Source organism: Haliotis rufescens, unplaced genomic scaffold (genome assembly GCF_023055435.1).
Source record: "Haliotis rufescens isolate VD_foot unplaced genomic scaffold, xgHalRufe1.0.p SCAF_17, whole genome shotgun sequence".
NCBI classification, from domain to species: domain Eukaryota; kingdom Metazoa; phylum Mollusca; class Gastropoda; order Lepetellida; family Haliotidae; genus Haliotis; species Haliotis rufescens.
In genome coordinates, this window is record NW_025963857.1 from 23,273,527 (window position 1) to 23,299,237 (window position 25,711).

The window sequence follows — 25,711 nt, forward strand, 5'->3', positions numbered from 1 at the left end:
TCCTTACCTGCAGCTGCAACAGACTATCAAGATTAGTACCTAGATTAACTGCTGTAAACAACGCCTGTCCTTACCTGCAGCTGCAACAGATTGTATCCAGATTAGTACCTAGATTAGCTGCTGTAAACAGCGCCCGTCCTTACCTGCAGCTGCAACAGACTGTATCCAGATTAGTACCTAGATTAGCTGCTGTAAACAGCGCCTGTCCTTACCTACAGCTGATTGTATACAGATTAGCTCAGAGTCTTGTAAACGGAACCTTTCGTTACCTACAGGTGCATCAGACTGCATCCAGATTAGGTCTTGCCAACAGCGCCTGTCCTTACCAATAGCTGCAACAGTGTCTAGATGAGCTTTTGCAAGCAACGTCTGCCCTTACGAACGGTGGCAACAGACTATATTTCGATTTTCCCTTGTAAACAGCGCTTTTCCTTACATATCCGACATTGTGTAAGTCCATTCTATCAGTGAAGTCAAGCGACACAGATAGTGCCCACAAACCAGTGCCTCAAGGTGTATTTAACCACGTTCATTAGTTAGACAGTCGCCCTTAAACCCATTAGATCTTGTCAAATCCAGAGAGTTGCAGCCACATCTGCCTAATTCCTTTCTGATAACCCCTCTGGGATTGGAGAAGTGGTTGCAGTGGAAGACTATATGACGTTAAATAATTACTTGTTTTAATTACTGGTCTGCTTGAGCGTCCAGTCCGTCACCATGATCTTCTGTTCCTTGTAGTTGGAACATTACTTGACACGTTTAGTGTTGTATACGCCACCCAGAAGTTGAATCATTAGATTACATCCCGATGGAAGTGGGAGTGAGACAGGGAAACAGTCTATTTATTAGATTCAAGCCATACAAGGAGTTATTCACATTCTGTCAATTCTGAGTTAGCGGAATTCAGTGTCTGTTTCCAAAATACGTTCTAAAAAACAAATCCTGGATATTGAATAGTTCTTTGGATTTGAGAACTTTTGGAAATAATCTATTTCATTTTTGAAATATTTCATTTATTTCAGATACTTTTTTAATAGAATCATTATAACAGCGAGATAGTGAATGTCGAGTGAATTGTATATGCCGCATACGTATTCCAGCTCATCAAAGGAGCCTAGCAGACTTGTAACGAACTGATAGAATGAGCCATCCACACCGTCGGGGCACGATGACACCGAGTCTTCTAGGTTCACAAACCGTTATCACCATATCTTCATTGCATTCGGCTCTTACTTCTAGATTGAGGTACATGGCATGGGACCTTTTCTGCACGATATTCGCCACACGGGACCAATAATGGACAGTTTAAGTGGTGGTGGTGAAATGGGGTTTAAAGTAGCGTTCAAGATTGTTGAACTTATACAGTGAAGAGCATTCACTGTTCCCTCTGTGTGTGAGTGCGCGCGTCTGTGTGTGTGTGTGTGTGTGTGTGTGTGTGTGTGTGTGTGTGTGTGTGTGTGTGTGTGTGGCTGTGGCTGTGGCTGTGGCTGTGTGTGTACAGGTGCAGACAAATGCGGCTTCAAGGCGCACTTTACCACTGATATCCCCAACACACACAATACACTAACTCCCAGCCGACCAGTCCCTGTTTTAGCCCCTTAATGTCGAGCGCCAGGCAGGGTAACATCAAGTATCATCTTTAATTGTCTTTTGGTAAGGCGCGGACGGGGATTGAACACCGACCTTCCACTCTCCGGACACACCACGGAGGCCGTCAAAGTTCATGTCATACCTTACTACAGTCATACATGTTGCTTAGGGATAAGTGAGTGAAATGGATTTTACGCCTCTTTGAGAAATAGTCCATCAATTCCTCAGGGGGAGGGGGGACTGTCAAAGAAATGCGTTTCATTCATTTTACCCATGAGGGGAATCGAACCCGGGGCCTTCGTGACGAACGAACACTTTTCCTAAATTTTCAGGATTGAATGAAATCAAACGCTGTTGTACCATCCTGTAAGTGTGCATACGTCACACGGGAATAGATGGTCATCTGAAGAACCACACGTTGTTACCTCATCAAGAGCGGCTGGCCTTTTGTGTGGGTGTCGTCTCCCAGCGAGTTAGTGCATGACCCGAAGTCTGTAAGAGAAAGCATTAGTGTCGACATTGTGGACAACAACTGTATTCGGTGGTGGTCTCGAACAGAATTCATATATATTCTACAGACATTGCCCAACGTAGAAACGTAGTTGGACAGGACAGATATAAAATTATTGACCCACATCACCTAGCGTTCGGTCGAAGCTAATCATGCTCCCTGTTCGGGTAGAAGTGAATTGCGTTCTGGTCCAGGTAGGACCTTCTTCAGAGGTAAAAATGCATGAATCTGCGTAGAGGAAAATCGAAGACAATACATTTAGCCCAGTGCCAATGGAACCTTGATCAGTTGGTGATAATATGACCGATGTCTGTGATATAGGTTTGTATCAATCATGTTAACGGCTTATGACTTAATCATCATGATTACTTCTAATCATGTTGATACATGCTTCAGACTCCAATATATTTTGATCTCAGATAGACACCCCATGGTTTTAACTTGAAGTGACCACGTCATAAAGTCAACAACGGGTGAGTGACTTGGTTTTGCGCTGTGTTTAGCAATATGCCAGAAATATCCATTCGTGTTCCCAACAATACTCAATTGCATAGACCCATGAAGATCCGAGTAAGCATCGGTGTTCAGGAACCCAATCTTGTCGTAAGAGGTGACTAACGGGAAAGGGTGACCAAGCACGGTGACCTGATTGATGCATGTCATCGTATCCCAATTGCGTAGGTCGATGCTCATGATGTCAATCGCTGGATTGTCTGGTTCAGACTTGATTATTTACAGACCACCGTCATATAGCTGGAATATTTATGGGTGCAGCTTTAAACTACAAACAAACAAACAACAATTTATGCTACATATCGCTCAATTGACATTGAAACAGACCCCATTCGTTATTGCTTGTCTTTAGTGTCAGACAACAATCTGCAATCTGACGACGGTACGTTCTTCAAGCGTGCCCTTCTCCAAAGTTCATAGACCTCTGCTTATTTCACTGACTTGCAACAGCGAAACAATCTCCTCATTTGACCCAAGTTTTTGTGGATATACCTCTATGTCCACAACATAAGATTCCACTATTACGAATTTCCTTCTACGTGCAGCTTAGTACTGATCAATCAGCCCTCCTTGTAGCTCATGCGTGTGGTATAAGCCGACAAATTATTATCAGGCTTGGTGGTATCGCTGATCATACCTGATGATCATACCTACGTCAAAGGTTTGCCGGATAAGATTATTTACAGGCCACCGTAAAACAGCTTCACTATTTTTAACTCTGGAGTCACATAACATGGCAAAATGAATGGGAGTGTGCTACATTCTGACTGGATGAAAAAGGTTGTCACGTGAGATTTGAAACCCAGAAACCTTGTGGACAGCGTATGAATACTTTTTCGTTAATATTTTTATCAATTCCGAATTTGCGAAATGGATACCGCATCTATTATGCATAATATGTATAACTAATATTTATCAGAGCAACTGATATGTCGATTTGTCTACCAGTGCGGGATCACGGAAGCATTTGACATGATAGCATTCCAGACCGACGTTATTTGAGAATTCAAGCAAAATGAAAGTGAGTGAGTGAGTTGGGTTTAACGCCGCTTTTAACAGTATTACAGTTATATCACGGCGTGTCAGCTTAATGTGGAAGAAAACCCGACGTGATGCAGGTCTCAGACGTTTACCACTTCGGTGAAACCCACGAGCACGGGTATGGTGCTGACAAACCTAGAAACATAACTGGGGCGAACCGGGATTCGAACCCACAATCATAGGTTTCTGGCGTGCCCAAGGGACGCAACTCTGCACAGCGACTCGCGGCGCCTTAGACGACTGGGCCACCCGTGTCCCCCAAAATGAAAGACTCAGTGCGAGGAAACATTACTGATAATGTTAATATTTAATAATTTCACAAAACATTTTCACCCATAAGCAGGTGTTATTGAGTATGGACGCAGGGAAATACTGACATTTGACATTCCACATGAAATACAAGTATCTGGGCATTAGATACTCTTCATCAGTCACACCGCAAATAAGAAAATACTTATCCTCTCTCCTTCACGCCCCAACACTCACCCCACACACGCCAGAAGGTATCGTTCACTTAAAATGAAAACTACATGGCCATACTTCGAATTCCAAATTTATACAAAATTAGCTAATGCAGTATGTTACAAGATAAAACACCTTGGGATTTCTAAAACAGGTCTTATCGAAACCGATCCCCTAGAATCAGTACATGGAGCGATAACACAACATAAACCTCAATTTAAGAAAACAGGTTTTATTAAAAAAACACATTTCACAAATATATTAAGTAACCCAACATAACATCAGGAAGCTAATCGTACAGTTTAGGACAGCGCATGGGTGCGATTTATGAAGCTACTTATGCCCTTGGAAAGCGTTCGTGTACCTTTCCGATTCTAATGTCCCTTTCTGTCTCTTTAACAGGTTCCACGGCGACAGCACAGGATATGGTACGACTCAGGAGGGATTTATTCTCAAATTATAGTCGTGGAATTGTGCCTGTTCATAACCAAAGCGAATCAGCACAAGTTCATATGGACTTTTTTCTCATTATGATCCACGAATTGGTAAGCTTGGCATCTTGTCTCTGATTAATGGCTATCAGATTGGTAATTCATAGAAACCAGCTTTCTCTGCCTGTATTTTGACATTACATTAAATCGTTTCTGTCATAGCTGATAATTCGACATCCTTCAAAAAAGACGTCACTAAATCCAATCATCTTTATCAGCTTGCATTTGCGAACAGCGCAATATAGGAAGAATCAGTCTATGCATGTTAATAAAGCGAACAAACCCTTTCCATATCCAATAACAATCTCGATTGTACAATTCCGACTATATAATGAGCATGTGTTTATGAATCACTATCAAAAAGTAATGATACCAGGTGTTCGCGAATCCTGCCCCACCGGGGGCACCCGTCACAAACCCATGCAAAGGCAAGTCAATTGTTCACCTGAAAAAAAAACTTGGGCACATATGGTACAAGTCAAAATGGGGAATTGCATCTGATATCATTTTTGTCACTGATGCGTCAAACTTGGAAATGTCCTCCACATTTTTACCATAAAACTTTTTGAAAGCTTTACTGAGACCTTGAATGTTGTAACCTTGTAATTTGTAAACATTCTGAGCAAGAGTCGTATGACGCTCTTATGTCCCTTACCGTTTATGATTTAGATGCCAATGGCCAGGGACCCTTTTGTTGATGATCATAATTTCAGATTACAAATATGGACGAGATATTTCTGAGTCCGTTGGTGATACTGCGTGGGATTATTGTTTTTATTTTCAAAATGGATCAGTGATGATATCGTTCTCCTCATCATCTTCATAATGTCAACATGGACAATAATTTCCTGCTCCTGGTCTCGTGAGGAGCTGACGCGATAATCTTTTGACCGTATCATTTTAATTTCCTCAAGAGCACAATTTGTCACCAATAACCTAGATAGTATAAGTATATGGCATTAACTGACCTTTATATGGAAGTGTACGGTATGTACATGAATCCTTTCATTCTATATATTGTATGTTGAGGGTGTTTGCTGGTATGGCTTTGTGTCCACTCGGCTACTGCGCTACTGTCGTGCTTCAAGACATATTTAAATTCTTTCGGTAAGACAAACGGTAGAGATTTGGCGTTACATTTTAAAATAAAAGTGAGATATTTCCAATTTTACGATCATACGCCTATCGCTCTACGATAAAAGTGAAGGAGACTGATACCGTTGCGTGATGTCATATCCCTGTATGACGCCATCAATAGAATGTCACAGCCCGTTACATATTGAGAGTAACGTTATGACGAACATATTTATCTATTCACTCAAAATATTCTTATAGAAATTTATGTTTCCCTTCAGGTGATTGTGTAATCCATGAGAGGTTTAATATTCTAAAAAGTTAAATACTATTACTTATACGTTATGAGCGAGTATGGTTTTACGCCGCTTTTAGCAATATTCCAGCAATATCACGGCGGGGGACACCAGAAATGGGCTTCACACATTGTACCCATGTCGGGAATCGAACCCGGGTCTTCAGCGTGACGAGCGAACGCTTTAACCACTAGGCTACCCGACCGCCCCTATACTTTATGAAAAACTGCTAACAAAGGGAATGGTTTCCGTATATGCCTCAGTAGTCATGTTTGAATTTGCCGCAATATATAAGCGCGCCTAGTGCAATAGAATGTACAGTTACCTCCTTTTTGTTTTCAATTGTCATGTTAGTAATGTAATAGGTTTTTAAAATAAATATATCATTAAAAGTTCATTACCCTGAATACAGATCTGCGGTCATTTTCAGTATTTTGAATACAGGAAACCTCGTTAATCCGGACATCTTAATCCGGTAGTCCCGCTTTCTGTGGGTTGAGAACGTGTAATTATAATTAAAGGGACATTACTTGTGATTCTCTAATCCGGACAGATGTTAATCCGGACAGCTTAACTGTGAGTGGTACCATGCAGATTAACGGGGTATCATGGTATTTGAATTGTACCTGTACCGAAACATCAGTTTCATCTGTGTTCATCTGGGCGGTCGGGTAGCCTAGTGGTTAAAGCGTTCGCTCGTCACGCCGAAGACCAGGGTTCGATAACTGACATGGGTACAATTTTAGAGGCCAATTTCTGGTGTTCCCCCGCCGTGATATTGCTGGAATGTTGCTAAAAGCGGCGTCAAACCATACTCACTCACTCACTAACTCATCTGGTAAGAAATATCATGCATGCGACCAATTTTAAAATTATCCCTTGCTATGTTACTAATAAATACATTTTATGTCATATTGGTTGCAAAGTAATTTGATTATATAAAAAGCTTTTAACAATATTTAAATCATTTCATGAATGTACCTTTCCCCTTATACTTTCAGGATATGAAAAATCAAGTGCTCACAGCAAGTGGTTGGTTAAAAATAGTAAGTATGATTTCCACATTTCCACCATTTTGGCACTATTCATGCATACATCGTGTTTGCATTTTTTTTTAAATATAACCGAATAAACACATTTCCATAATCATAAGAAATCGGAACTAAAAACATAGTCAACTGTACCATTCCAGCTATACCATAAGCATGATTGTATTCTTGAATCACAATCAAATAGAGATGACCCCAGGTGTTCGCGAATAGGTGACCGTATCCTACCCCACCGGTGGCACCCGACGCAAACAATCGCATGTGCCAGTTTGTTGATCACCTTAACAAACACGGGAACATGGTGCAAGTCAAAATAGGTCATTTTTGTCACTGATGCGTCAAATGTGTCCCCTACATGCCCTCTATAAAACGTTTTCGACTATTTACTGACGACTTGTCAGCAAGAGTCGAATCAAGGACATGTAAATATGAAAAAATATAACTTTTCTCATACTTCCTTATTGCTACAACGTAATAAAACAGCAAACATCAGGTATAACTTGGGGAGCATTAAAATGGAACATAAAAAATCTTACTTTTAGTAGGTTTGGAGCGGGGAACGTTTCAATCGAAAAAATCAACTTTTTAGGAAATTCACAGCAAAAATCAGTACAAATAACATCTATAATCGTCATGTTTTACGCTGACAACAAACGGCATTGCTAGCGCACAAATCGTGTAAAGGTCAATGAAAGATAGTCAACTTGGCATACTTGTACTCGACCGCTCTGGCGCACCATCAGCTTTAGGAATCATTATGATAGTTTTCAAAATGATCTTTTCGGGGGGTGGGGGTTTGTATAACAACTTCAGAAGTTTGTTTCATCCTATATTGAGCTTTTGGGCTGTTCCATTAATGTCTCCGAGTAGCGATGTGTAATATTCACATTTCAAAATACAAGAGTAATTCCACTGATGCGTGTCTATCCATCAAACAATTGCGTAAGATCCACGACATGTCCGTAACAAATGAAACGGAAGTATAAAGAAAACTGTTTCTTTGATGTTTGGAAACACATTCTGTACATGTGAATCCCATGTATTATTATATCAATTTCATATATATTTCATTATTTTGTATCTCACAAAGAGAATATTTGGCTTGTTTTGGCCATCGAGGGACCTGACAAAGTAGATACGTCCACGAGTGGTGCAGTCACGAGTGAAAATGGAATATTGGTCTGGTTACAAAATAAGAGGTGAAGTAAATATTGGGTTTAATGTCGCGTCCAAGATTATTGCACTTATATAGCGACGTGCATGCACGTGTGTGTGTGTGTGTGTGTGTGTGTGTGTGTGGCTGCTTGTACTTGTCCGGACTGATACCGATGTATTGTGCCAGCCCACTGAGATACCATGCCGCAGTTTAACACGAATACTCCACTCAGACAAAGTATACTGACCAATCCTTGTTTTAGCCCCTTATATGCCGTGCACCAGACAGGGTAACAAGAAGTACCATCTTTTAACGTTTTTTTTGTATGACGCGGCCGGGGATGGAACCCCGGCCCTTCCGCTCTCCAGGCGGACGCTCTACCCACGGGGGCGGTCTACGAGATAAGATAAACACTTTTTTGACAACGGGGATGAGTGCGTGAGTTGAATATAATGCTACATTGAACCGTTTTTTCGAAGGAGGGAAACCCGAGGTTATGGCGATCCTAGACGCTTACCACTTTAATTTTGTCTAAAAAACAGTTTTATTTGTCATGTATTTCTCCCTCAAGTGTGAAACATAATACCATCCATACAATGTCGACAGTAGAAGTACACAATGGAGTGACAACTCTGTTTGACGAGGAAAATAGTTGCCGTGTGAATAATTAATACACTGAGGGAAAGATTTTTTTTATTTTGAAATACATATAGCAATTCATCATTAAATAGTATATGATACAATATATCATTATGTGTTTGTTTGTTGTGAATGATTTCTTCCACTTGACATTGCTGTTAGTTTCTTCTGCTTTAGTTCTTCTGTAATGAAGCCATACACTGACGCAGTTATTGCACATAACCACGCTAACAGTCACAGTCAATACATTCACAGCTAGTCCTTTCAACCGATCACTAAACGAAGACTCTAATCATTTAACGTGGCATGTAATTGAGCTCCATATACATTTACGGATTGAGCGTGCCTTAGCGAAGGAAGATATTGTGCAGCAAAATACAGTAAACTACGGTTATAACGAACACGCTTATAACGAACTGACGGATATAACGAACTAACTTTTTAGTCCCGACTATTCGCTGTAGTTATGTTGTATATATGCTTATAACGAACTACGGTTATAACGAACTAAAAATAGTAGTCCCTTTGAGTACGTTATAACCGTAGTTTACTGTATAGTTATTCCACTGAACAGTGTCCAATGTAGATATGTGTACTTAGTATTGCTTATGGATATGTATAGTTTTATTTCTCATGTCCATTTTTTATGTGTTTGATGTATAACGCCGCATTCAGCAATATGAAGCCGGAGCCGTGAAGACCCGGGGTAGAATAGGTCTTCAGCAACCCATGCTTGCTGTAAAAGGCGACTATGCTTGTCGTAAAAGGCGACTAACGGGATCGGGTGGTCAGGCTCGCTGACTTGGTTGATGCATGTCATCGTTTCCCAATTGCGTGGATCGATGCTCATGATATTAATCACTGCATTGTCTGGTCCAGACTCGATTATCTACAGACCGCCGTCATATAGCTGGAATATTGCTGAGTGCGGCGTTAAACAACAAACCAACCAACCAACCAACCAAATATTAAGCCGGCCTGTAAATAACTGGATTCAGTTCTGGAAAAGTTAAAGCAGGAATAGCCTTCGTGGTCCGTGGTGATAGTGACGAGTCTGGACGAGGCATTCCATTCTCTGAAATTAAGATCAAAGTTCAACGCCAACGAAACATGATAACACGGCTCCAAGTCGGCTCCTGTGACAAGCAACCGCCTCCTTGGTCAAGTGGTAGAGCGTCTGCCCGGAGAGGCGGAAGGTCTGGAATACGATCCCCGACCGCGTCATACGAAATGTGTTAAGAGATGGTACTTGTTGTTACCCTGCCTGACGCTCGGCATAAAGGGGATAAACAAGGATTGTCGGCTCGGAGTCAGTATACTGTGTCTGAGTGGGGTATTCATGTTACACTGCGGCATGATATCTCAGTGGGCTAGCACTATGAAATCGGCATTTGTCCGGACTAGTACAAGCTCTCTCTCTCTCTCTCTCTCTCTCTCTCTCTCTCTCTCTCTCTCTCTCTCTCTCTCTCTCTCTCACACACACACACACACACAAACACACACACAAACACACACACACACACACACACACACACACACACACACACACACACGGAATACACAATGCCATTTAGAAAGTGGTCAAATGTAACAAATGTTATATATGGGATGGGATGATACATGTAGCGTCCAACCATTAATACTTATCTATTTCTAAAAGATTATCTGTAAATCAGACAGGGCAAAGGCGTAACGTTTTGCACGTATTCTGTATGTATTTTGTAAATAAAAACGACAAAACCCTTTCCATATTTATATGAAATCTCTGCTACACACAGAGTCCATTGTACGATTCCGACTTTGTGTTTATATAGCGCTATCAAATAGTGACGAAAAGGTGAGCGTATCCTGAAAATGTTCACCTGAAAAAAAAACATGTTTTAAATCAAAATGAAGTCTACTATAACCGTTTCGAAAGCTTTAGTGAAGTCTTGCGTGAAATAACTCTGTTCAAACAACTTTTGAGCAAGAGTCGTATGAGACTCTTTGAAATCTTTGCAGAATCGCCTGAAACCAAACGGGGTCGATAATGCCATGAAAGAAAGTAATTCCAGACATGTGTCATAGTCTCACCGAAACACACATCCAATCAGTGTTCACGTTGTCATGATTAACCAACACGAATCTTCTCCCTGATAAAATTATTTTATGTTCTTCAAATCACACTGCATGAAGCGGTGGGAAGTATGACCCAGTCTGTGTCCTATGATACGACTACAGGGACCGGGTGGTCAAGCTCTTTGACTTGGTTACATACGTGTCATCGGACCCCCATATCGTTGCTCATGATATCAACCACTGTTTGTTTCTAGTCCAGACTAGATTATTTACAGGACCGAGTCTCCATCATGTTGTTGTGTGCAGCGTTAAACAACAAACAGGCAGTGTGGTTGCAATGGCAAGACATATTCCGGATTTTTCACGTAAATGATCTTTTGGGTGAGGTGAGGTGAAATGGGGTTTAACGTCGCGTCCAAGATTATTGCACTTATATAGCGGCGTCCATGCAAGTGTGTGCGTGCGTGCGTGCGTGCGTGCGTGCGTGCGTGCGTGCGTGAGTACCATCTTTTAACGTCTTTTGGTATGACGCGGCCTGAGAACGAACCCCGGACCTTCCGCTCACCGGGCGGACGCTCTACCACTAGACCGTGCAGGCGGTAATTGATCTTTTGGGAAAAGGCAAGCTTACATAATAGCCAAACAATTGAACATTATTTTCTATAGCTATCAAATAAAATATATAGAGCAGATCCCAAAAATGACTTTTCATACTGAGTGCCAAATATCTCAAGAGCCACAAATTCCACTTCCCCAGTATCATCATTGTACATAACTAAGTGAAGATGGTTCTCTGTGTTTATTCAGCCCATTCGTTTAGAAGCTATGCTCGAACTGAACTTAAGATTGCTCCTTGATCCCAGTAATTACAATGAGAGGCCAGTGTTCAGCCAACTATCATCATTAGCATACATTATCCTGAGTGCCGTTAGTTGAATCAATCAGTTTAGCTCTTTCAGATAAACGGTGTCCTACTTTTTAAATCTTATTTTTTTTATTTGTTTCCCTTTGGCCGTATAATACATTGTCTTTAAGGAACATCAATGCAGAATATTTTACTTGTCTTGATGATTGACATTGCCAGACATTGTCCGAAATAGGAATACATCATTCAATTATGATGTGTTTTGTTGATCATATTGATATACTAGTATCGACTCTTGATCATACCGACTCTTTTCTGTCGGCATGTATTCGAAGATGTATATCCCCTTGCCACTGACGTTTTAATACAACAGTAAACTGATTTGGAAACATATAGTTTAGTACTGTGCTCGTGAAAACCAAGATAGACAAAAATAGATCCCACCTTGAGCGGTGTGCAGATATTGTGACAAGTTAAATTAAAAAAAACCGTCAAAAACATTTCCAAAATTAAAAGAAATATATTCAAAAAGCAAAGACCATTATACGATTTCAACTATATCATGAGCCTGCGTCTGTGAATCAGTATATATTAATACGAGGCGTTCGCGGAAAGGCGAGCGCAACTTGCCAAACCGGGGCCACCCGTCACAAACACATGCAGTGGCAAGTCAATTGTACCCCTGAAACAACACACGGAAACAAAAGATACAAGTCAAAATAGGGATATATTTTTGTTACCGATACGTCAAATTTGGAAATTTCCTCGATATGTTTACCATAAAATTTCTGAAATCCTTGAAACGTATGAACGTGTGGAAACCTCAAAAGTTGTGAAATCTGGACACCAAAGTCTGGATCTGAAGCTGCTGGAATATTGCTCGACATAAAGGACATAAATATAACGGTATTAAAATCAGTTGTCATGGGAAGGTTGACTCGACAAGTCTTGATGCCAGAGATGACAACTGTTAATAGAACTACTTAATCGATCGGAAGGGTAAGCCAGAAATTCAGTTTGAAGGAGAATTGTGACTTTCAAGAAGACAAATCCGCCCAGCTTGGAGCGTGTTGACTCTATTCATAAGACAAACAACTTGTTACAAATTCACCCACATTACACACAGGCCAAACAGAATTACTTAATCGCTAACTGGCTAGGCACAATAAGATCTTCAACCAACAGACGTATCCCCTGGAAACTATTGATTGTAAGGACCTTTCCCGAGGACTCCTCCACAAAGTCTTCAGTTCCCATCCTCGAATTATAACAGACAGTCCCATGCTCCCTGGGGAGACTGAGGACGGACTTTAGTTATTGTTTTAGTCACGTCTCTTCAGTTTCCTCCTTTAGCCGCCCCCCAATTAATGCCTTCCTCCGCCCTTGGCACCATGGATATATAGTCCCCTTTGCAAAAGTCAATAACTGTCAACTGTTCTCTATGCAAATTGGTACTGTCCTCGAGTAAAGTTTTAGATCGAAATTCGTGAACATGTACCCGCCCCCAAGACAATTCTATCTTGCCGGTGGTCCAGAGTGTTTACTGTTTTGCGTCAGTGAAAGGATGTTTATTCCTTGCTCAAAAACTCGGCTAATGACGCATCTAAGGTTTTGTCCACGACATACATTGTATACTATGTATGTGTCTTTTAATGGAATCGACAAACGAGTGTAATCTAGATCTCAAGGCCAGGCTTTGGCTGGTTGGGAACAAAGGAACATTATTTTGGCAAGTCTCATTCGAATCCTTCCACAATATCAACTTGTTATAATTGACAGTTCTGAACAGGATTTACCGCGCCTCCAGTTCACTGTTATGGTCGACAACATCGTTTTGTCGTTATGGTGATTGTGTAGAACAATTTTGACTTCATTAGTTTCCTGATAAACACGGCTTTACATGGTATATTAGAATTGAAGCGTCGATACATAGACGACAACATAGCAGTCATTAAATTTTACGGGTGGTAATTTCGATAAAGAACGAGGTACATGTACGATGAAAATGCGTTTTGGTGAAACGGAAATGAATAATTCGTAGTCACAAAAAAGTTTTTATGAAAGCTGAAATAAGTAGAAAAGGCCGATTTTTTGCAATAGAATGTCTAATTGTTCAATTCAATTTTCCCCCATATGTTCCTGCTGTCTTTACCATAAGAAACGAGGTTTGGTCAAAAACCTCTAAATGACACTGAAACATATAATCATATACGTCTACATTTGTTTGTTTTTTATTATTATGTTTTTAAAAAGCCAAAGGTTTAATTCCCATTTATATGAACCAGTGTGATAAGTTTTGGTCAACATGTGACAATCCTTTTATCTTCATGACAAACAAAGTAAATCTTTGTCAAAATGCTCTTCAAACTGTCAATCACATTAAAAAAATGTATATGTATATCAATCGCCTATAACTAATACAAGTGAGTGTATTGCATGGTCGAAATATATACGTTTCAACAGTGTCACTTTTGTATTGCTCTTTTAGCATCTTATCCATCTTAAATCGTGATCATATTATTCGTAAGCAATCACTCAGGAATATCCTATTCTATGCGCACATCAGTTTGCGAAGGAAATCTATCACATGTCTAATTCGATTAAAACATGCCAGTTCAAGGTATAAAGTATTAGAAGGCACAATGTCTGTTATCCGAGACAGTTACCATCGACCAGCGAAATAATAGCGAGGACAAAAACTTGTTTATGGGAAACATTTGGGAGGACTCTCCGCAAGCTGCACCAGACTCTTTGATTTATGTGCAAGACGGTGTCTCTGCGTGATGTACGACTCTCTCTCGAAAGCGAGGCGCAATTGTAATTTTCTTAATATTTCTGCTACTTGAGAGAAACGTTCAGCAGGAGAATTCCGGTGTTATCCAGTACGGCGGAGGAGTGAGATAGCAATGAGCCTTCTCAACAATAAATCTAAAATTGGAATCATGATATCAAGGTTTAGCCAGACACCCCTAGAATGACAGAAATGGAATTAGTTTTAACTCAAGGATAGACTTCTGTTTGTCAATCCGTTATGTTCTGAATATTTTTTTCAGCTCCTAAACCTGATAGATGAGTTGAGTTATTATGTCTCGCTGTGGCATTTATGAATAGTTTGAAAACTTTGTAACTATAGCACTAATAACCCACATGTATGTTACTTGTGGGGGCACTGGTGGCCCAGTCGTCTAAGGTGCCGCAGTTCGCTGTGCAGGGTTGCGTACCTATTATTCGCCCCGATTATGTGTCTAGGTTTGTTAGCACCATACCCGTGCTCGTGGGTTTCACCAAAGTGGTAAACGTTTGAAACCTGCATCACATCGGGCTTTCCTCCCTAATCAAGCTGACACGCCGTGATATAACTGTAATACTGTTCAAAACGGTGTTAAACCCAACTCACTCACTCACTCACCATTTTACTTACACCTGTTCCAGTTGAAACAATAAAGAGATGTAACCTGTCACTTGTATTCGGATAAAACTTAAAATAGTTTAAGCTGTACAAAAGAAATGAAAAACAAATAAATAATTACAATTATAAGGGAGACGTTAGTGAGAAAAGCATCATGTAGCCTTAATTACGAATGCAAATATACCTGGTGACCATCGAGAATATCTCCTTTGCTGGTGTTTAAGTTTGGTAAGGACATTATCTCTACACACAAAAACACCTTCACGTTGTTCTCTATTTGTTCTCATTCGATACCAATGGCCAATGAATACAAATTAATCTATTCAATATTACAGGAGCAGAAACCTTTGGTGTCTACATTGCACAACTTTTGAGGTACAATCGAGCATGCTCTATCTACCAAATATCAAAGAGCGTCAAACAACTCTTGCTCAGAATCTGTTTGATCATGGTTACAATATTCAAGGTCTCTATAATGCTTGTAGAAGTATTATGGTAGAAATGTGGAGGATGTTTCCAAATTTGACGCATCAGTGACAAGAATGATGTCCGATTCAATTTGTGCCATGATATGTTCCGGTGTTTTTTCAGGTGAACAGTTGACTAGCCTTTGCATTTGCACCGGTGTGTCAGGAAGCTTATATTTCGCGAACACCTGGTGTCATCACTACTTGATAGTGATTCATAAACAAACTACAGTAAACTACGGTTATAACGAACTCAAAGGGACCACTAATTTTAGTTCCTTACAACCGTAGTTCGTTATAAACACATATACAGCATATATGCATCAAATGGCCGGAACTAAAATTAAGTTCGTTATAAGCGTGTTCGTTATAACCGTAGTTTACTGTATCATTATGTAGTTGTAATCGTACAGTCGACTTTTACTGATTGGGGCTAATTCACGGGAATCCTATATTTGTGCCTGCGTTGTTTTGCATCTACCCTCGTTTACTTGCAGGAATGGCAAGACCAGTTCCTTACCTGGAACGAGACTGACTACGGTGGCATTGATGAAGTCATTGTGTTCCAGAGGGAGGTCTGGCTTCCAGATTTATTTGTGGAGAACACGTAAGTATGTTTGTAACTTAGGGCGTCACGACACACCAATGTATCGATGCAACGCAAAATTACATCACGTTTTGCATTGTCATTACTGATTCATATATTAAACATGTATTATAAAAGTAATATTTGTCACATTTTGCTATAAACATCAAAACTTTAACTTTACCTTACCGCCTGTCACGAATCATAGCCTTGCAACATGTAACTTTTCATAGGATTTCATGAATCATAGCATTGCAACATGTAGCTTTACATAGGATTGCATGAATCATAGCGTTGCAGCATGTAACTTTACATAGGATTGCATGAATCATAGCGTTGCAGCATGTAACTTTACATAGGATTGCATGAATCATAGCGTTGCAACATGTAACACTACATAGGATTGCATGAATCATAGCGTTGCAGCATGTAACTTTACATAGGATTGCATGAATCATAGCGTTGCAACATGTATCTTTACATAGGATTGCATGAATCTAATAGAACAAGCCGAAATAAAGGTAAAACGCAAAGTGGTCAATAACAATACCTTCTTGTCAGCCGGACCAAGTGGAATGTGGAACATTTCAAGCATAAACAACGCAAGTGAAATATCGCGTCGTGTTGTCATCTCTATTTGTCACTGAAACAAATAGAAACTTAAGTAATTGATCAAACCCCGTGTTTCTCGTTACATTTGACTTACTTACGCTTACACGTTTTCTCCATACACAAAGGCGCGTCAGAGGTCAGGTCTGATGAGATGAACTGGGGTCGCGTTGAAGATTAATACACTTATAAAGCGACCTACATGCAGGTGTGTGTGTGTGTGTGTGTGTGTGTGTGTGTGTGTGTGTGTGTGTGTGTGTGTGTGTGTGTGTGTGTGTGTGTGTGTGTGTGTGTGTGTGAATTGAGTTCAAGATCACCGCGAATTTGACACATCCAGTTCGACACATCCCATTTTAAAAGTGACGAATATAGTAAGAGTTTGTCGGGACCGGATTCGACACATCCGAGTTCTGGACAACGGGGTTCGAATGTAATATATTGTACATCGCGATAAAGTGTGTACAGAATCTGTGACAGTTTCAAATGAATTATGTTTCTATAAACGCAATGTTACTACCAACGGTTTAAACGTGTAAGAGCAGGCGGGTGTCTCTTCGGTAGGCGTAATTTGGAAGCTTAATTGATTATCAGGTACTATTGAATCTATAAGTTCATTAGACATACAGTCTAGTCTTAGATCAAAGGACACTTTCCTGACACTTCTTATACAACGCTGAAGGGTGATTTGGATAAAATTCCCATGCACGTCGATATAAATTACTTAATAATTGGTCGCATATCAAAATAATATTCCACTGAAAACGATATGAAATGCCGTCATAGTGTTATATGTAAATAGAATCGTAATGGTGTCCATTAACTGTAATTGAAATGAATTACTTGCCATTTATTGCCGGACATGGAGTCCGGATAACTGAGCGAAACAATCGCAGAGCAAAGACATGAGTCAACTGATTTGTAAAATGTCTGGTATTTTGGCACACGCCATCTCAATAGATTACGAAACAGTTCATACGAAGAAAATTACTACCGGATAAAAACGGTAAATAATACACTGTGTAAATTGCCTTCGCTTGTGCCGCAAGTATATAATGGCTGGCCTTGTATATTGTGGTCAAAGTGACCACCAATAACCGCTGCAATGAATTGGCCAGTTAATGGTCTCGACCACCACGAAGACCATTGTATAATTACCGTCTCTTGACCACTGGGTCGTTTCTTCCGTTTGTCCTGACTGCATTGTCGTCCTCCTGGATGGTCTTGTTATGGAAGTAACCACATTACGTCCAGTGGATAATAATTCATGGCCGTAATTGCATCTGTGAGCCATTAATATGACCAATCTACACTATGTAGAGTCACGGAAAGCTCCACTGTCATAAACATGGATGCGACGAAGCCAAGGATTTGCTCACATAATTGCATCTTAGGATACCGATTTACTATGATGCCATTTATATGTCATGCCATGTTAGAGAATAACGACGTCATTTTATGAAAAAATATTATTTTTATTTGTGCACGTTCCACAACTGGATACACAACACGTACACAAAATAATTTTTTGCTTGTGTAGCAAGTAACTGTTTTCATTTACATATAGGAATAACTGATAAGTATTACCATATCTAAAATCATTCCAGAGATTGGTAATCATCAATTGTTATGGACATAATACTTTCAATAGTCTTGGATAGCTTGTGTCTCTTCAGTATTACTGTGTCGGGGTATAGACGTATACAGCGACGGTTCAATATTGCTTTCTCCTTCAAATGAAGGATCGAGTTGGAATTAACATTATGAAATATTTTCATAAATTTATTATTTTACATAATTTAATTAATTCCAATTGGCAGTATTTCAGTTACATCACGGCTTATTAGCTTGTCGAAGGAGGAAAACCCAGATGCGTACCAAGCGGACCTAAAGAGTATACCACTTTGATGGCACTTCCGGGTCTTATTCCACTTCATACTCCTATATAACGCTCATGGGAATTAGTGTCCCATTTCGATATTGCTCATAAGGTTAGAATATTGGAATTTAGATACCAGAGTTCATCGATTTCAAGAATAGTGAAACTGTTTTGCAGTAGTAGTTTATCAAGCTCACATATTAAATCCCATGCAAATGCCTGAGGGTAAAAAAGGGCCAAAATACCGGCATTGGCCCTTTCCCCCCTTACACAAATTAAAAACATAAGTTTATTTCCTTTTTTGAATGTTTTTTTTATAACAACATTTATGTCTCTGCTGTGAGAATGCGTTAATGTCTAGGAATTTATCGGTAAAAAAAAGTTCATTAACATGCATAATATTATGTGTTTTCATCACTTTTCTTAAAACAGACTCCACATGACATTGGCCTTTATGGCTCTAAGATATAACTTCATTGTTCATACAGTTGACATATATAACTTCCTTGTCTGTTGACATATATAACTTCTTTGTCTGTTGACATATATAACTTCCTTGTTCGTACAGTTGATATATATATATAACTTCTTTGTCCATACAGTTTGCATACATAGCTCCTTTATGCGTTGGCATATACATATATAGTGTCCTTGTCAGTATGTAGTATATATAGGTATAAAAAATATTTCACGTGTCGGGTGAAATATCAAGTTTTTCTCATCGAGTGACTGGGGATGGTGGGGGGAGAGGGGAAACATTACTTCACGTGTGTAAATATTTCATTTTCCCCCGTCACGAGATGAGAGAAACATGATATCTCACGAGAGACGCATGGAATATCCTATTTATTATATACATGTACCTTCTGTGTAGTTGTCTACCGGAACATGACATTGTTTCGTTACTAATGTAAAACCTTGAAACGCATATTCTCCCTACCTAACACAAAGAGACGGTTCACCAACCCTTTTATTTGCGTCTTAAAAAGTAGTTTCGGGTTTGCGACATCTAACAAATATAAACAAAAAAAATAAAAATATTTAAGGTCACGTCATCTGAATGGTCTTTATCGTACATTTAGATATGATTAATATAAAATCAACTTCAACAAAAAATATTCTTGAAATCTACAAGATCGCTGTTGGAAGCGAAAGAATACACGCTGTTCTAGTAACGAAAATGGAGCCTGCGAAACTAACAGTCTCGATTGACGAGTTAAATGATAAATTTTATGGTTTATAACGAAACAGTTTCGAGAGAATCACAAACGGCAAGAAGTGATATTATCTTCATAAATAACCATCTGTCACTATATTATTTCACCTTGCCAATGTAAAATTAACGTTAAAAGGAAGATAACAGCTTGTTTACCGCCCAGACACTAACGACAAAAGGAGTCAATTTGCGGGGGAGGTAACTCTTGTATCACAATAGTTCCGTCAAAGTGTTACAGTGTATGTTGTCAGCAGTGAAATATCAAGTGTTCTGTTCACTGCAATGTAAATATCACTTTTCTCAACTTCGTAAAACTCAGTCGTTACATAAAAAAAATGTATATACTGAGAGGCATTAGAAACGCATACTCAATTTTAAGATATAATTTGTTAAGAACATATGAGGTCCGTTTACATTTTACCTTGTTGACACTGTCCATTGTTGGTTATTACTGTAAACATGTCGTATGGGTTGCAAACAAAAACTGTTTCTGGAAACGAAGCCAATCACCAAAACGCAACACACCACTGGGAATGCTGCTATCGATGCACATTTTGTGAAAGGCATGATGCACGTGCAAACCTCAAAGGGAGGCCCTATAAATGCACACCATGACATTTTGCCATCACTTGCCTACACAATGCCAATGTTAACGCAAGATCAGCGTAATGAAGCAATGGGGACGTTGAATGCTGGTCGTACCCAAGAACAAGTTGCTGCTCATTTCCATTGCCATGAAACGACAATATCGAGATTACATGAGCGGTTGAGAACCACAGGCAGCGTTAGGGACCGTCCTCGACCAGGTGCACCGCCTGTGACGTCACAGAGACAAAGATCGTCAAATCGTTAACAGCCACCTCAGAAATTGCTTCACGTCTGCCAGGAATTTGAGGTGTCGACGATACTACCGTGGACAAATCTTGACTCAGGCACACAGGCTAGCAAGGCAGCGATGTGCATCTCGTGGAGGTAATCTCGGTGGTAGAGATTGGAGACAAGTTGTTTTTTCTGATGAAACACGTGTCACAGTCAGCTACCCTGATGGACGTTTACGTGTATACCGACGCCAACATGAACGATTTACACAACCATGTGTTATTGAACGTGATCGGTTTGGAGGTGGAGGTGTTATGGTTTGGGTAGCAATCAATGCAAATTTCCGCTCGGATCTTGTTGTTATTAAGGGGAACCTTAATGCCAGACGTTACATCGACAACGTTCTACAGCCTGTTCTGCTGCCATTACTGACTCAACGTGGTTTACGTCGCCATGTCTTTCAACATGACAATGCAAGGCCTCACACTGCCAGGATAACAGATGCCTTCTTGCAACAGAACAACGTTAATGTGTTGGACGGGCCTTCAAGGTCCCCAGATTTGAACCCTATAGAACATTTGTGGGATGAACTTGGCCGCCGTGTCCGACGTCAACAAAATCCTCCACAGACGGTTCCACAACTGACTCAAGCTCTTCTGCATCATTGGAGACGTTACCCTCAGGCTGCAATTCGTCGACTGTGTCTCTCAATGCCTCGCCGGCTTCAAGCGTGCATTGCTGCACAAGGAGGACACACTCGTTATTGACACCACTCGCCTTTGACATCATTTTCATAGACATTAATTCTTTGTCACACAGTAACTGTTCATGAAATTCATCAGTGTAATCTTAAATTAGTCATTTGTATTGACTGTCATTTGTATATTTCATTTCAGTAAAAAATTATTGAAACTTAAATTTGAGTATGCGTTATTTGTGCCTCTCAGTATATATCGTGATCGTCAAGCACAAATGTCAACTAAGTAATTTGAACTGGATTATGTCCTGATATAGTTTACGAAAACTATGTGTTCATGTATCCAATACAAATATCCATCATCCCATATCACGTATCTACATGATAATGTCACATATTTGCTATTCTGTGTCTCAAGTGTGCTATTACGATATTGCAAATAAATTTAACTTCAGAAACGTAAATACCAGGGTTCATCGAAAAGAAGAAAAATAAACTCTCCCGCGTTTTTATGATTACATATCTTTACTTACCTGTATTTGTTTTCATACAATTACCAAATAATGCAGACTTTGTAACCAATAACCAGTAATTATCGGATGAAGTGCTTTTAAGAAAAGACACAGTGTTGGTACGTCAATGCATATTAACACGTCATTTCTATTGCTGTATCCCAATATATAATGTTCAAATATCCATGGAGTTATCATGGAGAATGACCATTAAAACTTAAACTTTGCATACATTGATTTTAATATATAACCCAAAGTACTATGTTATATAACCCAAAGTACTGAGAAAGAAACAAGTGGTTTGGGACATGATATATAACGTAGGATCATATGTTTTCGGACATCATACGTTTTCGGACGACCATGTGTATTGCTAATCGGGGTGTGACGTCACATACGTTCTACATACTAAGAAAGGGGAGTGTTTTACTGTTGTTCTTGTGATTACCTAGAAAACTACGAATGTTTCTTTAGCGTCCGAAAACCAATAACACGGTGATATGCGGTTTCAAATTTCATACTTTGATAAATTAAATTGATACAGTATTTGTTCTTTATCATTTCAGAGCACAAAATTACCGTGAACTGGGGAATGACGCCATGCTGATAAGCGTTCATCGTGACGGCCTCATAGTCTGGGAACCCGGTATTGTCGTTGAAACCAGCTGTGCAGTTAATATAGGAAAATACCCATTTGACTCTCAAATTTGTGATATTCGATTCTTGACTTGGATGCATACAAACAGAACTCTACGGGTGGACCCAGGTCATGATAAAATTCACCTGGAACCTACGCTACCAAATGGCGAATGGGATATCACTAATACGAAAGCAGAACGCTATGCATACCCCTCCACGTACCGTAACGGGACAGAACACACTGGCGTTACGTTCCAAGTGCACCTCCGTAGAAAGAGGACATTTTACATATTGAATACCATCATCCCCGTGGTAATGCTATCACTGCTGAATGTACTGGTATTCATTTTACCTGCTGATTGTGGAGAACGTATGGCTTTAGCCGTCACCGTGCTGCTGTCGTTTACTGTCTACTTGGGGATTATAAGTGACGTTATGCCAAAGACTTCGGAAAGTTTGTCACTACTGGGTATGTATAAAACAACACATTTTTATACCCTTTGTAATTACACTTTGTTTGTTGTGTTATGTGTGCGATATTCAAGCCATATGGACCACCCCGGTGGTCTTGTGGATAGAGCGTCTGCCGGAGGGAAGTCGAAGGTTCGATACGCGGCCGCGTCATACCAAAAGACGTTAAAATCTGGTACTTGTTGTTACCATGCCTGGGGCTCGCCATAAAGGGGATAAAAACAAGAACAGGTCCGCTCGGAGTCGGTATACTGTGTCTGAGTTGGGTATCCATGTTAAACTACAGCATGGTATCTCAGTGGGCTAGCACGATAAAACCGATATTAATCCCGGCTGGTACAAGCTGACAGACAGACACACACAAGCGTGCGTTCACGTCTATGAAAATGCAACAATCTCTTGAACGCAACGTTGAACCCAATTTCTCTTCATCTCATCTCCAGTCATATCGCGACCTGTAAATAGTCTTTGTCTGGGGAAATGCTTGATTCGTGATCGACGTGCAACAACGTCGTGATACGATGACACAGAGTCGGCATTTTCACAGAGTCTGACCAGATACCCATGGTAGCCAGCTCTAACGTTAACCATGAGGTACAGAGGAACAATTCTGACCCGGAAACTGAATGAAGTTTATAACGTTAATGAAACCTATGAGTACAGCTCTGGTGCTAACAACTCAAGGGTCATAATCTGTGCGAATTTGGAATTCGAACCCATGACCAGCGGATCCTGGTGCATACGTAACGCTGCTGGGAATTGCGACGTCTTAGACCTTATCAGTTCTGCTCCGTAGTCGACCCGTGAAGATCCGGGGTAGATTAGGTCTTCAGCAACCCATACTTGCCGTAAAAGGCGACTATGCTTGTCGCAAAAGGCGACTAACGGGATCGGGTGGTCAGGCTCGCTGACTTGGTTGATGCATGTCATCGATCACAATTGCGCGGATCGATGCTCATGATATTAATCACTGGATTGTCTGGTCCAGACTCGATTATCTATAGACCGCCGTCATATAGCTGGAATATCGCTGAGTGCGGCGTAAAACAACCAACCAACCAACCAACCGTAGTCATGAAGCTGATGGCAATGCATATTCTGCAAATGGTAGTCAGGAAGCATATATTCGGAACTGATGTTTCTTCTAATGATTCATGCAATGAATATAGATTAACAGAAACACTTCACGTTGCTATTGCAAGAATTGTGTCAATGGATATTGAATATTGGATATTGAATATTCAGATGTACATTGTACCATCGTTCAATGTTAAATTAAGTAATGATTTTTTTTTAATTTTCAGCTGTATATTTGACTTCCCTTCTTTCAATGAGTACATTGTCAGTGTTATGTGCGGGAATGGTGCTGAATATTCACCATAAGGATCCCAAGACGCCAATCCCTGCTTCTGTTAAGTATATTCTTGGTGGTCAACATCGACGGTCAGTCATCCGCGATAAGATGATCGAAGCGGATGCACAGCTGAATGAAGGAATAATCATACACACGCACAGGCGGTACACAGACGATATGAATGACTGCAAGTGCAAAGAAAACGGTGAAAGTGAACCCAATAATAGTGAAAAAGTTCTTCCACACGAATGTCAAAGACTCGTTAAAGAGGTTGAAGAGATGAAATCTCACGAGATCTCATGGCACGACATTGGGAAGTCCCTGGACGGTGCATTATTCTGGGTGTTCTTTATCGTTACAAACACAATAACATGTATAATATTAACGTTGTTTGTTAGCTAGTTGTTATTGGATATACTTCTGTTGAATTTTATTCCATGCAATATTTCACACTTGAGTTTGTGTTTCAATACGACGGAAGGACTGCGGTTTGTGCTGGCAGACCTTTTTCAAGAATGAGGACTCCAATTAAATAAGTGCTGGCCGAATGTTCCCGGTATTGGACCGGTATTGGACCTCTTCTGTACATAGCCGAAGTGTCTCAAGACTATCTGATAATGTTTTGGATGTTCCATTAATGAGGTAGAAGGGGAAACACCACACTAACGTAGGTAGTCAGTGATTCAACACAGGCACCACTGAAGCTCCTGCCTATAAGACAATAAGAACGTTTTGTGATAGCCACATGCTTAAGATGATAAATACACAGGCGAAAATAGGACCAGGTGACCAATGCAACTGTTCGACATTATCATTTCTCGGGTAAACTGTCATGATAATATATTTGTTCGACGTAACATTTCAGTTTGGTATTTCGATATTGAAATATAAAATATATAATATTGATTTTACCATATTTGAGCAACCTTTTCGATTAAATGTTGATTGTTTTGCATCATTAGTGAGAAAATTATTATATCTAGACAACAAATGTGTATGCTTTTTTATGCAGTTATCAATCAATCCTTACTAAATAACACATCGCTTTAATGACATTGAAAATATAACCTTACAGTAATTATAACATTGATAATGTTGATAGAACTGATAAATGTAATAATGTCGACATATATATTCGCAAGTTAACGTCACACGCTTGATATGTAATCATGGCGTTACACGTTTGCCAGTTATGGTTACGACGATTTCAAGAGCTGTTTCTGTAAAAGATAATTTAAAAACACATTTGATTTCTTTTATTGGACTTATTGGACTTTCACAGTGAATCATTGTCACTCGTTTACAAGAACT

At 39.9% G+C, this 25,711-nt stretch overlaps 1 protein-coding gene across 1 annotated transcript; it reads left to right on the forward strand.

Moving 5' to 3' along the window:
• The first annotated feature begins 4,531 nt into the window (after positions 1-4,531).
• Positions 4,532-25,317, forward strand: LOC124134021 (acetylcholine receptor subunit alpha-L1-like). The gene is made up of 5 exons (XM_048397279.1): positions 4,532-4,662; positions 6,980-7,024; positions 16,119-16,228; positions 22,503-23,044; positions 24,351-25,317. The coding sequence occupies exons 1-5, from the start codon at positions 4,543-4,545 to the stop codon at positions 24,800-24,802; spliced, it is 1,269 nt and encodes a 422-aa protein (XP_048253236.1). The 5' UTR covers positions 4,532-4,542; the 3' UTR covers positions 24,803-25,317.
• The last annotated feature ends 394 nt before the right edge of the window (positions 25,318-25,711 follow it).

Coding starts and splice junctions, on each gene's coding strand:
- LOC124134021 (XM_048397279.1), top strand. CDS start 4,543: ATGGTACGACTCAGGAGGGATTTATTCTCAAATTATAGTCGTGGAATT. Junction 7,025..16,118: donor CAAGTGGTTGGTTAAAAATA/GTAAGTATGATT, acceptor GTTTACTTGCAG/GAATGGCAAGACCAGTTCCT. Junction 23,045..24,350: donor GGAAAGTTTGTCACTACTGG/GTATGTATAAAA, acceptor TTTAATTTTCAG/CTGTATATTTGACTTCCCTT.